Below are 17005 nucleotides of genomic sequence, written 5' to 3' on the forward strand. Positions count from 1 at the left end.
CACACAGTTGTGAAAATGGAGGGAAAGAGGAAGTTATGAGAAGGCGATGCAGAAAGAGGCGGGGAAGGTAACAAGGTGACCATATTTGGCATCAGTAGATAATGCAAGCAGGAGATGCAAATGAGATAAGGAGTGGTTGTCATGGAGACTTGATGTTGCGCAGTGATGGTTCGCTGTAAACCTGACCACATTTGTGGTATGGCCGTTGCCATGCAGAAGGTGCTATTATGAGAGTGAGAGGGATGAGAGTGAGTGAAGTAGAGAAAGAGAGAAATGAACATGTTGGTTCATCCCATAATGCATTGCGTCAGTGTGACCTGTATTGAAACGGCTTGGTCCATCCCAGTGGCACGTCAGCGTTAGACAGACACACAGGTAAGCTCACTGGCTATTCTCTCAGGAGTAACTTTTCTTTTTCTCATGATTTGTGTCGTAACATATTATAGTCGACTTAATAGAGGGTAATTATTTCAACAAAAAAAAGTTTTATTGTATTTTTGGAAAGTTTCTCAGCTTGATGATACATATCATTTGCAGTTTCATTTTCAAAATCACTTTGTTTCTTCGTACTGTAAAAGTTTCTAAGAAATTTTGGATGAAATGAAATGTGTGTAACATTCGTAGGATGTATCTGTAGGCTAAAGATAGACGTACGTATTGCTTAAAGTTAAAGTGAAAGGCCTCTTTGTGAGGGTGTTTCCATTTCTTTTGCATTTTATCTTCAAGATAAGCTTCAAGCTTGGAGGTGCATGCACAAGTGCACACACACAACAATGTCAGATGGGGACAAGACAGTGTGCTATTTCCTTTCTCTATATTTCAAAGCTGACAGCTTGAATTGCACCTGCTTCCCCTCTCTGCGTTGAAGTGGAAAGAAGTTAAATGAAAACCACAAAGTATGCAGCAGGGGAACAGTCCCGCTCAATCAGACTTAAAAAGCAGTATATTAGTCAGTGTAACACATTCACAACTTTCCCACTAACACTGACATTTTAGTTACATTGGTCATAAGTAACATTATGTAATTCATCTAAATAGGTGTTTTGACTAAAATTTTACCTTGATTAACCTCAGATCAAGTTAAAATGAAACAGAACACATTAAATGCAGCTTCCCATAACAGGCCCTTCTTGAGGGCTGTGTACTATTGCAGTTGTTGCTGTGATGGTCTGTAATGGGAGCATAATGTGTATTTGCGGCCTTAGTGATAGATGAGCCGTCAGAGCTTGGCACACAAAGCTCTGGGACATTTCCTCAGTGGAGTGAGAGTTCACATCAGCCAGCCAGTGTCATTTACAGAGGGCTGGGAAATAGCAGAGCGCTGAGATGATAGGGAAGCTCGAGATGGAAAGTTGCGTTCATCGAGGGAGGAGGGAGAGAAACTTGGAGTGGACAAAGGTGAAGGGTTGGGATTTGATGGTTTGATTGAGGCAGAGGGGTCAGATATTTCAGCCCGTAATGTTTTTTGGGAAAAGTGACTAAAGTATCTTTACTCTCTTCGTTTGCAAATTCATACCCCCATCCATCTGAAAAAGGTTTCCAAAGATATGTTTTACAAGTACAATACACAAAATATTCCCTCGGTTACCACTTTACGGTTCAATAATATTATTCATGTTACTTTCTTAGACATCTGTTTTCACCAGCGCAGACGTCTCAATGAGTTGTTCACTTATCTTGATGTGTGAAATTAGTGGTATTCCCCTTTTAAATACACCACACACGCCTCTTCCTGTTTTCAGTTGGTTGACTTTAGTGTGTGTTCATAGTTGGCTCAACCCCACTGTGTTGATTCTTGTTGCTCTTTGCTCATACTCAGAGCATTCTGCAGCCTCATTGATCTCAGAGAGAGCAATGGTCACAACATCCTCTTATCTGTGAGATACAAGACATGTAGAGCAGGAAGTTAAAAGCATAGCTGATTTCACCTCAGATTGAGAAAGGCTAACTAGAAAAGCAGAAAAAGGCTCATGCTGTGCATTTATTAAATAACAATGAAATAAGACTTTCAAAGAATTTGTGACTTCACTGAATGAGCAAACCATCTGGTAACTGCAACGCTTGGCTCTACATTTGTGGCTCTAATTAGAGAAGGAGAATATGGGATTGTGGGTTGGGAAAAAACAGACAAGTAGTTGTGGTTATTTGGGGGAATATTTCAGGGGATTAAGATGCAGTTGTAAATGCGAGAAAGTGATGAAACTCAAGACATAAACACAGAAGGAATCAAATGAATTAGAGATTTTGTGGAGAAGAACAGAGAGGTTCAAAAAATGCAGAGAAAGAGAAAGAAGCAGAAGCACTGGCATGAACTCAGCTGCTGCAGAAGAGGGGAAATTCCACGTCAGTGCCTGAGTTTTGCAGAAAACCCAGATCTTCAGAGGCGTTGCTAATGTGTCTACTATCGAGCCAGTGAAACATCAATCACGATGTTTCTTAGTTATGGGTCAAGGAAATCTCCATGGAGTGACCTGCTGCTTCCATTGATCAGCAGTCAAACAAATTGTTCCGCTAATCTAAAAGGTATACTGCATGTGCCCTGGAAGGGCTGTTTCCATGCTCGAAAGAGATCTCCTTCCATCACTAACTAATGATGCCTGGAAATAGATCAAGACATGATCTCTGCTGTTGGAGCTACTAATGGCATTGATCATCCAAATTTGATCAATTCAGAAAATCCACTATGAACTCAAGCTTTTGGCAGAAGCATTCATGTTTTTTTCCTGTCTGAGTTCACAGGCTCATTGCACCAGAATAGTGGCTAGGTAAAAGGTTAGCACTACAGCTGGGGCTCTAACACAGATTGTCACCTGGGGTTTAAGGGCCTGCTGTGTAAATTAGAGATGACTTATCACAGGCTTTGTATTGAACAGCAGTGCAGCAGTAGAAACAGGAACAGAGACACGGAAGAGGCTGGAAGAGAAAGACAGCTGTAGTTGGTTTACATAGAGGAGGCATTTGAAGCAGCACTGTATTTTTACATGAAAATACACCACAGACAGGGAGGATTCCTACTTTTCTCTGCCAATGAGTGCAGGTGCACACTGAACTGGATTCAGCTGCAATGTGTGGAATGGATGTCTTTTGAGATAAAAAACACATTGCAAGTCTATTTTCAGTATTCAAAACAGGCAGCATTATGAATGCACTTCACCCTCAACAATAATCACATGAAATGAGTCACAGACAATATGCAGGATCAGACAGAAAACTTGGCGCCAGTACACAGCACAAAATCTATAAAGATTCCTGCAGATGCCAAGGCCACTATCTCCATGGCTACCGGATATTGCAGCATCAGGTCCAAATCAAATTCTTGGAGGCTCCTTCTGCCTCTCTGGCTTTTCCCGGGATGTAAGGGGTTGTAACGGCAGAAGCTTTGAGTCAACAACAATACTAGAGAGTTAGCAGCAGCTGTTGTCTTATTGTTGTCTGGGTTGCCCTCTTTTTATTGTATGTTGCTCACCTACAACCAGGCTGCAAAGGTTGACATCTTTTTGAAGTTGTTTTATATTTGAAAACTCTGCGATACCCAGAATGTAGGATTCTTACTATAGCTTTGGAATTCACAGAAATTTGAGTAAATCGCAATATGTCCTACTTCAGTTTTCAAATTGCAGAAGGTGCAATATTTCTTTAACCTGAAATGAGGTCAAAATACCAGTTCAATTTTTTTTGTTGGAGTTGTTATGATCTACACATAATGAAAGCATTCACGTGTGACTTTTTTTTAATAGTTTACAAAAAATCCTCCTCTTGTTTTAGTGGATATTTTTCTTAACCAAATGAGTTCATTTCCTTTAATACAACAATTCATATCAAATTTGTAATATGAGTCAAAACACTCGCTATCAGATATTTTTTCAAAATCACCCAGCCCTAGTTTAGTTTGTCTAATAATATGTTGTTTGTAATGTAGAACGATTTATTGTTCTGTCTGATGAAAAATACTTAAGATGGAGAAACATACAAAATAATCAAATATTTAAGGTTTTTGTAAAATTGGACATATTAGTGTTGCATTCTGAGAACATCACTGGCGATGGTTGCAGTTGTCTAAACTTTGATGATGTTCCCTGTGATTCAACCTGTCAAACTGCAGACAGCTTGTTGCAAGAGCTTGCAAGCAGAAAAATGTGAAATAGGAAATAGAAAGGCTACACAAACATCAACAAACATCCGTTAAAAGTAGAGTATTCATATTCATGCCGGGAATTTTGGAAATGATTACATCTGTCTTTTTCTTGTTTCTTTTTTTTTTTTTTTTTTTTTTTTTTTTTTTTACTTAAAATCTTTATTGCACACTTTAGCACACATTTATCAAGTTACAGTGATATTTTCTTTCATTCTGCTGCATTTATGCACTTTTTAAAACAATTTAAGACAAAAAGGGAGAAAATTAGAAAGTTATAATGAAAAAGAGTGAGAAGTTAAGGAAACAGAAAAGCACATGGGGGGGCACGTACTTTTTAGATTTAAATTGATTTAATTACATTCTTCAGTCCATTCCATCTGTTTCTTTTACTCCAGTTCTTTATGATTTCATCCTCTCCGTTTCTCAGCCTGTAGGTGATTCTTCCCATTTCTTTTATGTCTTCAATTGTTCACTTCCATTGATTGATGATGTTGCCATGTAAACTGCTTTAATGCAGCTATTTCTTCTTCTTTTCTTATACCTGATGAGAGGATACCTAATATAATGTTAGCTGGTTGTAGCTGTTTGTGTAAATGACTTTTCACACAGAAATCTCAGCCTATAATCCCTCCTCTGCCTCCTGAGCCCTGCACATAAGCAGGATGTACGGCGCTATATGAGCTGGGACATGAGCAATTCAAGGCTGTAAGAGCTGTCGAAGCTTGATTTGTCCTTGGAAAAAATAATTATTCCCAGCAGATAGCTTCATTTCAACAGAGCTGAGCTAGCAAAACTTTTTACTGTATGTTCATATGTGTCTTGAAATTGTGCTGCCACGCTGCAGTGGTGGTGACTAGGAGGATTTAGTGATGAATCACTGTCATTCACCTGAATATAAATGTTGAGCATTTTAAGATGAAAAAATGCATGAAACAGTGAACTTGAAGCACTGTCCCTGTTGCAGAGACAGATTTATTGTGCAGTAAAGATAAATCACTTTAAATTTAGTGACTGTGAGAGTCGTTGCTGTGAAAACGGTGCATCGTCTCCTTCAGTTTCTACGGTGTGATCTTTAAGAATATCACAGAGCGGCCAGTTGTAAGTTGTTGAGTGTTTCAGCACGACTTGTTGTGAATCTTTGGTCTGAACTGGGCTTAAAAATCGCTTTGGATTGCATTCCCTTGCTTTAACCTGACTTGTTATAATGCTTTTCTCTGACTTTATCTATTTGCTGTGCTTTCCCCAGGTTTCTTCCCTCTCTCTCTTCCCGTCTCTCCTTCCTCAGCTTCATTAGAAAGGCAAGGGCAGTGTTGCTGTAACTGAACCAGCACTTCCTGGTGTTGTTTTGGGGTGGGGGGGCGTGGCCAGCCTTTAGCAGAGAGGAGAGGGAGGGCGAAGGGACTGCAGGATCTGTATGCCCGGTGCAGTCAGAGGCTCCCTCCTCCTCTCCTTCTTCCTCCTCCTCCTCCTCCTCTTCCACAGCTGTTGCTGCTGCCACCCAGCGAGCGCCACTTTCCTCGGGCAGCAGACAGACGATCCAGAGGCTGGGGAGTCAGTAGAGACACAGCTCAGACTCAGCCCAGCTTTACCCAGCTAAAGCACAGCCACTTCAAGAGGCAGGGGAGGGGAGACACTAGCGCACACAGCCAACGCTGCAACGCACCCATACACAATCATACGGACAAACACTCCTCCTCTCTCTCTCTTCCTCCCTCTCTCTCTCTCTCTCACTCCGGTGCTCGACTCTGCACAGCTCCTCTACTCATTCGCTGCTGATTCACTCGCTCACTTGCTTGCCTCTCCTATGCCAGTCGCTCTGCCTTGCTGCGCTCTGCCTGCCTGCCTGAGAATGGTCCAGCCGGTGCCTGGGGGTCTGCTGTCGCGGCCTGTCTGAACACACGCGTAAACACAGAGTCAATCGACAGGCGGAAGCACACAACACACAAAACTGGAGAGCAATGTGAGAGGTAAGAGCCTGTATCATAGCCCTCCTCCTTTCCTCATTGGTTTATCTAGATCTTTCCTCCTGTGAGTGCTGCAGTCTTTACTTTCCAAAGTAAGCCCCTGTGCATTGGAGCAGAGGTAGAGATTTGGGGATTGTTTGCTTTAGTGTCTCCTGTGTATGTGTATGTTAAGTATGTGGAGCACAGGGTTAAAATCTATTCGTCACATCTTGTTTTATAGATATAAGCACACATGCATGAACACACAGTAAGACACATTCCTGGCTCAAAACAGACAGTCACACAATAGCTACTTCCTGAGGGTAGCGCTAGTTAGCAAGAAAAATTTTGATGGTGTATGTGTGTTTGGAGGGCTGTGGTTGTTCCAGGAAGCAGTGAAGAGGATCAATAGATCGCCCACTCAGCTTTCATTCCCTCTGTCTGACTCAACATTGGACATGTTGGGAGTTATCCTGCAGGGCTTGCTTAACAAGAGAATGGCACATTTTGCTTTTCTTTTGCCCCTTCCCTCCTATGCTGCGTCAGCCTAAAGGGGGAAGCATGGTTTCGCATGTGTGTTTCTCCTTGTGTGTGCAGTGTAAGGCAAAACTCCCGCCCCACTGCATGTAAATTATGTGTGACATGTGAAGCTGCTGCTACCTTATATGGCGAGCACAGTATTTCAGTACAGTTGGATCTTGCCAAGCATTCCGGGTCGCGGGAGGAGAGAGTGTGTGAGAGGGTGACTCTGTCTGTGGGAGTGTGTGCATTAGTGTGTGTGTGTGACTAAGTGAGTGTTTTCATGCGTCTGACAGAGGGGGAGTAACTAAGAGAGAGGAAGAAAGTTGAAGAAGGAAAAGAGGGGCAAGAACGAAAGGAGACCCAGTAAATGGAGGAATTTTACATACCTATGTTGGTCTGGAGTGAAAGTAAGTCTTTTCATACTTAATGACGGCATTAGGATAACCTTGGCCTGTAATGTTTTTCTTTTGGGAGTTTATGTTTAGTCTTACATAAACGGACTAAATTTGTTTTTCTTAACTGTGATTAGAATAGGTTTCGTCATTTTAAAAAGTTTTTGTGCCATTTATTCATACTGAGAACTCAAAAACTGAGATGACTCAGGACAAATATCTTTAAACCTTCGCTTTCCATCCCCCCTCTCCCCCCTTTGTCCCTCTCCTCACCACCTCTGCCCCCCCCCCCCCAAAAGACTCGTCCCTCCGGGGTTCCTCCTGGTGGTGTGTCCGTGGTTAGGGCAGTGATGAGGAATGTTGTTGTTTTGACTTAGAGGGAGTTCAGGGTGGCTCAGACGGTTGCACACACACAACTGGGTACACACCATGCAGACATGTGCAACAGAGACAGATGTGCGGCAGATTGCATTGTTTAGACTTTGTCAAGTCTCCACGGTAGCCCTCCGAGAGGAAGACTGTCAGTTTCTGTCAAGCAGGAGCTTGCTGAACACGCTGTTGGTGTCACTTCATCAGAAATGGCTAATAAGGTCAAAGATAATGTACCTCTCTGTGTGAATTGTAGACTGTCTGTAAACTTAGTGCAGATTGTGCTGCGTTTTTGAGAGTTACTTATGATCAGGGATCTGCCCTACAGACAGGATTATGCGCACGGCTGAATCTGTGCTGACAGGTTAAGCCTTTATTACATGAGGTATTCTCTGTATGTTCCTACTGTGTTATCAACACATTTCAGCCCATTTGAGCAACTGAGTAGTTAACACGTCTGTGACTGAGTGGATCACCAAAGGTCAGCTGAACTACTTCACATTCTCTTAAAGCAGCTAAAAATAGTTGAAGAGATATTGTTTACCTATACCTTCACTACACAGAAGTGCTAATAAGAAGGAACAAGACCATTGCAGTGTAGTCAGTAATATATATCTAGTTGTGTCTTTGTTTTCTGTCCACAGGTACACATTTCAACACAAGTCTGTCCTTGTTTTTCTGAACTGTGCTTGCATCACCCACTTTGACATCTTAAACCTCTCCTTTTCTGAAGTAGAAACAGACGGCTATAACATTTAATAACATACTCCTGACCCAGTAGTTGCATTCTCTCACTCACAATATCTTTTTAAATACTTCACTCTCTTTGTTTCTGTTATTGTGTATCAGATTTATCAGAAAAAAAAGCCTCAGCAAATGCCAGGGATGCCAGTGCATGGTGAAGGACGGTCCTCCATGAAAATTATTCCCTAAATTGAAATTATACAGATAACCAGCCGGGGAAGAATGTTTGCATGTAATATACTGATAAAGAATTTATATGCAGGCTCTGGGCCTGGTTTGTGCTAATGGCATTCATGATTAGATACTGGTGGTTTTTGAACAGGAATGAAGAAATGTTCAGTTTCTATAAGAATGTTAATAAAAGTGCCGCAGACAGCTGTAGAGCATAACATTTTAGCATTCATACTGAACTTTTTTTTTTTCAATGATAAATAATTGCTTTATAGTGTTTGAACTGAAATTATGATCAAAATCATCTGTTTATTGGCTTACAATCTATTCTGTATACACGTCTACATGTGCCTTTTTTCACCCAGGAAGTGAAGATGAACGTGTATGGATACAGATCGATGCACATGTAAGGGGGGAAAAAGAAAGAATGTTGTATTTAGGGCTGTCACACATTTCAAATTGTTATTTGTGATTATTCAAGAAGTTTTGTAGGTAATCACAATTAATTTGCATTGATATTTGCATTTGAAACTTTTCGTTCAATTTCAGGTTTTTTAACTATCTTGAACTAAAAATAATTGACTTTTGCCTCATTTTGAAAGACAGTCAGGTACTTTGTGTAGATTGAAGATTATGAAGTGACCTTAACCACGGAAAAAGGAACTTGCTATGGATTGAAAAAGAATTATGAAAACAGTACAACAAGATGCAGATGACTTCTGACTTTTCCACTGAACTGTCTGGGAGTTTTATAAACTGAACTGAGAACAGTTACACATTTTAGCCAATGCGGCTACTGATATCTACACACCTTTTATAAGAAACACAAAGTGTCTCCTGTGCAGAGAGAGGCTGAGGAAAGCAAAGCTGAGAAAAGAGTGGGGAAGTAGACAGTCAGGTGGTTGTTTTACATTTGGGGCTTCATTCAGAATGTGCAGGACTTACTGTTGGCCTCCTTGAGTGTGTAGCCTCTAGGCAACCAGCAATACCTTATCATTCTCAAGTTACACGGTTTGAAGGGTTTCAAACTGTATATTTTACCTATTTTTATAAAAATAAGTGTAGAAAATTAATTACATGTATACTGCTAATATGTACAGCCGATATATTGGGTTGGGCCCTGCCCCATATATGGAAGATTATCTTCCAAATAGGTAGTACAGGTGCAAATCTGACCTGTGGCTCCTGTCCTGCATGTCATTTTTCGATTTCTCTTCCTGATTTCCTATACTATCCACTGTCCTGTCCTCTCTAAAGAAAGGCTAAAAGCTCAAAATGCAACCTTTGAAAAATATCATAGAGGTATTTAGTATCAGAATTCCATCACAATCAAATTACAAAAAGACTTTTAAAAGCTTTACAAATTTGTGCACCCTATTTGACTTAAATAACTCACCATATACCTCACATCTATGTGGATATCGTGCAGACTGTCTCACTGTCACCACATTCACACAGCTAATATAAATGTGAGCCGATGAGCCACTCATTAAACCATAAGGCCGCCATTATCCTCGTTGTGCGTTGACTTCACCACATCCTCACATACACATAAACAGACAAAGATGCAGTGTCGCACACAGTCAGATATTCAGCTCAGCTTAAGAATACTGTGTTAGGACACATAAAGGTTTTTGTGTTTGTATAGGTTAGTATTTGTGAGTCTCGTCAGTGTGTGTGTGTGTGTGTGTGTAGCTCTGTCCATGTATGCAAAACAAGAGATCTAATTGTCTCCAGAGGTTTGCTCTCAGAGGAATCAATAGGCATTGTTTGCTGTGCATTCCTGGAATAAGACTCACTTTCAGAGCCATGTTATTTAAACCAATGATATACAAATAGTTAAGCGAACATTATAGAGGAGATTACAACTAAAGATACTGGTGCGTCTAAAATTTGAATTTGCAAAATGCTGTCAAGTATAGCTGAACCCTATGTTTAACTAACAAAATTAACAGTAAAATATAGAACTGTATTTATCCAGTGGTAGCCTGGTGGTTGTGTCCTCATGTACAGAGGCTGTTGTCTTTAAGGGGGACACCCTGTGCTTATGTCCGGCCTATGGCACCTTTCCAGTGTGCCATTCCCCCCTTGCAGTTTCATCCTTTATCCACTGTCCTATGTGAATAAAGACTTAAAAGTGAACATTTTATTTATTATTTCCTTTAAATGCAAATGTGCTGTCCCTGTTCCCCTTAAGCTCATTTTATGCAGACCTTGCCAAGTGCGATCTTCCAGTGAACATGAAAAGTCCCATCATCAAAAGAAATTCCATTTACTCAGAGATATGCGTGATGCCGAGGAGCTGTGGTCAATGGGGAAGCAGTATGTATAGACAGTGTGTGTAGTTAGTGTGAAAGAGATCAAGAGGCAGCAAGACGAACATGCTTACGTGTCCACATATACACTTGTGTGTATGTGAGTAGGTAAAGGTCAGTGAGGGCAATATTGACATGCAATATTCTGAGCACATGGCGCAGCAGCAGCAGAGGGGCCAAGGGTGTTGCATTTCCTCTAACGTCCTCTGCTTTGATGACCTGTCTCAGCATACTGTCACCCTGACTCCACCTCTGTCAGTATGCTGAAAGCCCTTTTTTTAGTAAGAAGAAAGAACTGAAAGCCTATTTATTTGCCATCAAATTGAAAGTAAGAGCTCAAATGGAAAGCTTTGGTTTTGTATTTGGGTTTAGCTACGTGTTGCAGTATCACAAATTGCATCACACATGTAGTTTGCACCAGTAGACCTCAGAACATGGTTAATATGATTAGCATGAAAAGAGCTTCCAGGACACGTGACTTTAGGTGCAATGTTTTGCTAAACTGGACTGATGATGTGTCATTTTTCTTGCAAACTTGACATTACTGTTGACCACACCCTCTTTGTGGTTGTCTCAAACAGTTTGTCACAATGACAGTTTTAAAACCAGCCCAGGTTGGCAATCAATTTAGACCTGTCTACATAACAAAATACCTCTGGAAGTTAAAGGACATGTAAATGAGCGCCACTGATACAAGTCTACCGTACAAATCACTGGCAGGTTTTTCGCATAGCTTGTTCAGTGTAGGATTTCAACAGCGTCTTTACTTGTTGAGGGTAGCTTGTTTTTGGTGACTCATAACCACGAGAAAGTAAAAGATGGCAAGGATTTCTTTTCATGTCAGAATCTGTCTGTGCTGTTGAGACTTATGCCAGCGTAACATGACCAGAGCTGCTACCAATGTGTTGATATTCATGATACGCTTCATTTCTCCAACCATGGTACAGTATGTTTTTTCACGTGATCTGAGGAGGATTAGAAAGAACATGGTCTCTCTCTTTGCATTCGCCATCCCCCTACCTCCACTGTGGTTGACCTTGCACCAGCTTGCAAGACCTTGGAGTCTGAGGGAGGGCTACTGAGGATGCTGGGAGAGAATGCAGACCAGACAGTCATGCTGAGGGCACAAAGGTAGAGACAGTTTAGGAGAGTAGGAAGAACACGAACATAGTGCTGGATGGACTAGTTAAAAACAGTCTAAACTATGTGGTTAGGGCAGAGAAGTAGATCACATTAAGCAGCTATCTATCTGTAATGGAGGCCTTTAAGACAAAGAGCATCAGCAGTTGGAGTGAAATTAGATAGAGGGAGTGGCATTCTGAAAAGAAAGACCACAGAGATGAAAAAATCAATAGAGGAAGGACGTCCATGTCCAGACACGATGGATCATAATGAGAGCTGATTATCACTCTGGCACTGTCTTACACCACACTGCATCATCTCGCTCTTACAGATATGTGCTCATCTGACTCTAATAGAAACCATAGAAACTGATTAGGCAGCCAGACAGAACGTAGGGGGCGTCAGTTTTTCATGCATCAAATGGCCACATTCTCTCATCTGATTGAAGACAAACCCTGGCGCCTTCAATTCTAAAAAACTCAAATGGATGTCTGTATTACAACTTAATGGCTTCTGTACAACTGAAGTTTGAGTTAAAAAACTGTTCTTTCTCACCTGGTCTTAAGTTATTACAAAGTATTAGCTGCAGTGAGATAGACATGTAGCATCAATGCAATATTTCAAGCTAGCATACAGAGGGTCTAACCTTGGCCAGACTTTATGCCTCTAATCAGGCAGATCCAATCTTGCAAAGCCTCAAGCGGAAACATTTGTGCCTGGTCTGAGAATGACCAATCAGCGTCATCTGATTAGAAAGAGGCGGTAGCTACAGGCAGCGTTTAGTTGTACTGCAAGCAGTTAAACAATGGCAACCATTGAAGGGATTAACTCAGATGTAAAAACAAAAAGCAGCAGATTTTATCAAAACTGGACACCTTTTTATTAAATAGGGAACAAAGAGTTGCACTGAAAGCTTTTCAAGATGGAAAATTTGTTTTGCTCTTCCCCCTGGTTTATCAGCTCCACTGATAAATAACAACAGCAGCTACATGTCAAGCTCACTTTTATGTAGTTTAGGCCTTCCATGTTATACTGTGTATTTCTTTACTCTGATTAGCCTGTAATGAATGAAAGACAAAATATTTGTCCAATCACCTTCTGAGATTCTTTTGAAAGGTTCTGTTCTTCTAATAAAAAAGACTGTGGGTTTCTTAGATGGATGTGAAATATATCCCATGAAGTGGATCTATGAAACAGTCTATCTGGCATGTCAGGTTGCAGGGTAACGGTGTAAGATTAGATTTGGCTGACTTGACATTTCCACATACATAGGAATAGAAACATGCCCTTAGAAATGTAAACAAAGTAACTGCAGAGAATTTGTTGGGCCAGTTTAATCCCAGTCAGAACAAACCATTTTTCCCTCTCGTGTGCTTTATCAATCCTCAAGGGGAAATTCAATGTTTACATACTGTTACTGAACATGCTGCACACACAGGCGAGGTATACATACACACAGATAGAATCCTTTGATTATGCACAAATAGAGAAGATGTGGTGCCTTATTCCAGGGCAGTGGGGAGTGACCTGGCACCTTTTCCGATATCTGACCAACCACATTTTTGTCTATACCCAGGCTTGAACCGGTGACCTTCAGGTTCAGCCCAATTCTAAACGGACTGATCTACTGCCACCCAAATAACCCAGTTACCCTTACTAACTTTGGTTTGAAGACACCATAGGACTTACAAAGACATGTTTTTGTTGATCTTTAAAAGGATTATAAGCACATTTGTTCATATCAAGCTGGGAGGTTGCATATCATTTCACTGTTTTACTGTAAAATTACTATACTTTTGTCCCCATTCTTTAGAAGAGGATGGTTTGCTGTGTTTGTGTTGTATATGTGATTCATGGGGGTAGGGCAGTTGTAGTGTTTGTGATAATATGCTTGCACTCCAAAGGTCATCTGTAGCAGTAACGCTACTTTTGCTATCATACGGTTCAACCAAGGTGAAACCATGCAATGTCCTTCCATACTCTCTTTCTCTCTCCCTCCCCCTCTCTCTCTCTCTCGCTCTCTCTCTCTCTCTGTCTCTCTTTTGCTCTCTCTTCTGTAACAAATACCCATGATGCTGGGTCATCATGACCTGATCTGTACTGCTGCAGGGCTCTGATATACCGTGTTGCAGTGTTGCAGTGCCGTAAAGTTAGCAGCAGTTCATAGCCGTGCTGAAGGTGCACATGCTGTTCTTGGAAAAAGCGATTTCTCTACACAGGGTGTGGTCGGTTACCCTGCCTGTGCGATAAGAGTGGAACGGGCCCCCGGGAGCCCAGTCATTCAATTTATGTGAGCAAACCCCGTACAATGAATTCACCAAAAATAGAAACACCAAGCAACATTACAAAAGTACTGAACGATAAATGCTTTGTGACCCATGATCTGTTCTGCATGTGATAAACGGGGAATTTGCCGACGAGTGTTATAATAAACAGTGTTATCACAAGTTCACATCTGTGTCAGATAACCGCAGTATTGCTCTAATGATTATGGTTCTTTTTATGCAAAATGCTTTAACTAACAGAGATGCTGTTCTCATGAGTCTTGCTTAAAAGGTTGCTTGTTAAAAGGAAAAGTATCATCTGTTTGTTACAAACTACTTAGTTATAGCCATAGTTCAGTCTTTCCTTCTCTCTTCCTCCAGCAGCGGGCAGGTCAGCCTCCTCTTTGCTCCTCCCCCTGCTCTCACCTGGCGCTCAGCCCAGAATGTTGCTGCAACTCTGCCCGCTCTCATTGGTTCTCACTCTCACACCGCTTCGCAAGAAGGGAAATGACTAACCTCTTCTCCCACATGCCCTGCCTCGACTTCCCCTCTGCTTTCACTCTCTTCCTTTCTTTCACCTCTAAACATATTTGTAATGGCCGGCTTCGCTGTACTCGACTGTAAGGGATACTGGATTTGATCTGATTTTCCTGCATCGACCAGAGGAGGTGGAAAGTTGTGAATGGCTGCTTTGTGCACTTCAGTGTGTGTATTTGTCACTGTGAGTGTGTGTGGCGTGGCGTGATGAGCCTGTATGCGCACCATGTGTGTTTAGAGCGCAGGGCGGGTAGCCGTTTTATTTGTTTTAGCTGACACCCCTGCATTTCTGACATTTTTACTTATTCTTCATTCCCACAGCCGCATAGCTTAGCATTGGCACAAGTTTAAAAAATCTAGCAGGTCTGAGCCGCATAAGAAAGAAAAGAGAAAATAAAACTGGGAAGTTTTCTTTGGATGAGTATCATCAGAGTAATCTTTCTGTCTTTTCCCTCTCTATCTCTCTCTCCCCAGAGGAAGTGCCTTCCCTGATGTCTGCTGCAGCTTTGACCTGCTTCTACAGCTGAAGCTCCACCCTCCCTCCCCCCCTGCCTCGCTCGCTTGCTGCCACAGTAACAGGAGTACAAGGACAGCGACCACACCCTCCTTGCAGCCTACGCTCCGACCTGCTCGTCCATCCACCACCATCACCATCCACTCCTTTCCAGACGGCCCTGCTGCCAACTGCTCTCGACCGACTGACCAGCCTTACCCTAGCAGCCCTACACACCACCAGGCCCGCACAGCATCTCACCCACCCTGCCTTTAACCTTCGCCTTCAACCCTCTAAGCCTCCACTTGGTCCTCAGTGTCCTTAACCTTCCTGTTGCAGGCTAATCCCAGACTATCACCTTTGTTGCCTGCTTCAGTGCACCTAACTAGAGGACTGTGTTCATCTGTTGCCTCTTTGGCTTGTGAATGTTGCAGAAGAAAGCTGCTCAGCAAGAGAAAATCTAAACCAAGAGCAAATTAAATTTAGGACAGAGTCATCTGCAGGATATGAACAGTTCCTCTGTGGTTGATTGTTTAGGATTATTATTCATTCATATTCACAGCAAAACATCACTCTGCAACATTTCACGTTGGAAAAGGAGCCCTCTCAATCTGTAGGAACTTTATTTGAATGTTTCATTTCAACGCTGCATCCACAGATCTCAGACTTAAACATCAGATAAACAAAAAAAACACCTTAAGGTTGTGGATTTAAAACTTTGAGGTTTTTGAACAGATTTCACCTCGGATTACTTTTCTCCTACGAGTTGCCATGGCAATGAACATAGCACATATTCGTGACACAAAGTGGCTGACACTCGAGGTATGCAGGGAGTTCCAGAGGGGCACTTGCTCTCGCTCTGACCAGGAGTGCAAGTTTGCTCATCCAGCCAAGAGCTGTCAGATCGACAACGGACGGGTCATTGCTTGCTTCGACTCACTCAAGGTAAGAAATGAGAGACAGGTGTGTGACCAGGAAGTCTAGAGGTCAGACAAAAAGATAAGCTGCTGATATGAGAGAGAGCACATTGAGTCTGACAAGCAGCTAGAGGGAAAATAAGGAGCTGTAAACTTGAAATAGTCGTTATCTACAGTGCACACCATCTGGACACGGCATGTGCTCTACTCAGTCCTGCCTATTTCTGGTCAGGTGACTGCAACATGTGATCAAGAGCACAGAGAGGAGGGAGTTGGGGGTTGCAGCTTTTTAAATTCAGGAAGCAGAAGTCAAGTATCTGTAATAGTGCTCTGTGGAACAGGCTGAAGTGTTCTGATGAGTGTTTGCTGCACCACTTTTCAAACTGGAATCACTGGCTTTTCAGACCAATTACACCTCACATAAACAACGCTGCATGAATAGATTACACCAACACAATCCTTTTAGAAGTGATAAACACTGCTATTTGTCAGCTTTTGAATAAGAAAACAAGGATGAATAGGCCATCACATGCACAGACTCATATGGATGCCCCTAGCACAACGTGTTCCAACAGCAAGACAGAAACAAGGTGATAGCGTCATCATGCAGATCTCATTCAGACAAACCACTTCCTGAGTAGCGGCCTAGGGGCAGTCAGAGAGGGTTTAGGTCTGAGTGCATATGTGAGTGTACAGTGGTTTCTTAGCATATACGTGCAAAGTTGGGGGCTGATTTGGGGTAACGTCTGCAGTAATTTTCCATTTTTAGGCAGCAACAGAAGAGCAAACACCTTTTTTTTCTCTCTCATTCTCTCTCTATTTCACAATCTGTCTTTTTATCGGAGCACATGATCTCCAGAGATGGGCGGACCCCAACCCAAAGTTTCCATCATTGACACACACAGGTTTAGGCTATGAGTGTTTTTCACTTCTGTTTGTACTCTGCCCCTGCAGACATTGGTGACTCGTGGTCATTGGCAGTGTGCGAACAGGGCAGGGTTAGTATGAGGACAGCGTGTGTGAGTCGACTCACAGAACAGCATTTATAGCCAGATGTGGACAGAGGAACATTGTCAGGCCC

General features: G+C 42.1%; 1 protein-coding gene across 25 annotated transcripts in view; it reads left to right on the top strand.

Annotated features, from left to right (window-relative positions):
- The first annotated feature begins 236 nt into the window (after positions 1-236).
- Positions 237-17005, top strand: part of mbnl1 (muscleblind-like splicing regulator 1) — a 64941-nt gene continuing 48172 nt past the window's right edge. For 4 of the 25 annotated variants that reach the window (XM_041802717.1, XM_041802720.1, XM_041802718.1 and 1 more), the window contains exons 1-2: positions 6770-7007; positions 14989-15952. In XM_041802717.1, the coding sequence (XP_041658651.1) occupies positions 15779-15952 (174 nt within the window). In that variant the 5' untranslated portion in view covers positions 6770-7007; positions 14989-15778. Of the gene's footprint in view, positions 376-5601; positions 6103-6768; positions 7008-14501; positions 14646-14988; positions 15953-17005 lie in introns of those variants that run through there. The other 21 variants (XM_041802729.1, XM_041802732.1, XM_041802719.1 and 18 more) reach the window with 12 other exon arrangements.

The sequence above is a fragment of the Cheilinus undulatus genome, linkage group 13 (genome assembly GCF_018320785.1).
Source record: "Cheilinus undulatus linkage group 13, ASM1832078v1, whole genome shotgun sequence".
Lineage (NCBI taxonomy): Eukaryota > Metazoa > Chordata > Actinopteri > Labriformes > Labridae > Cheilinus > Cheilinus undulatus.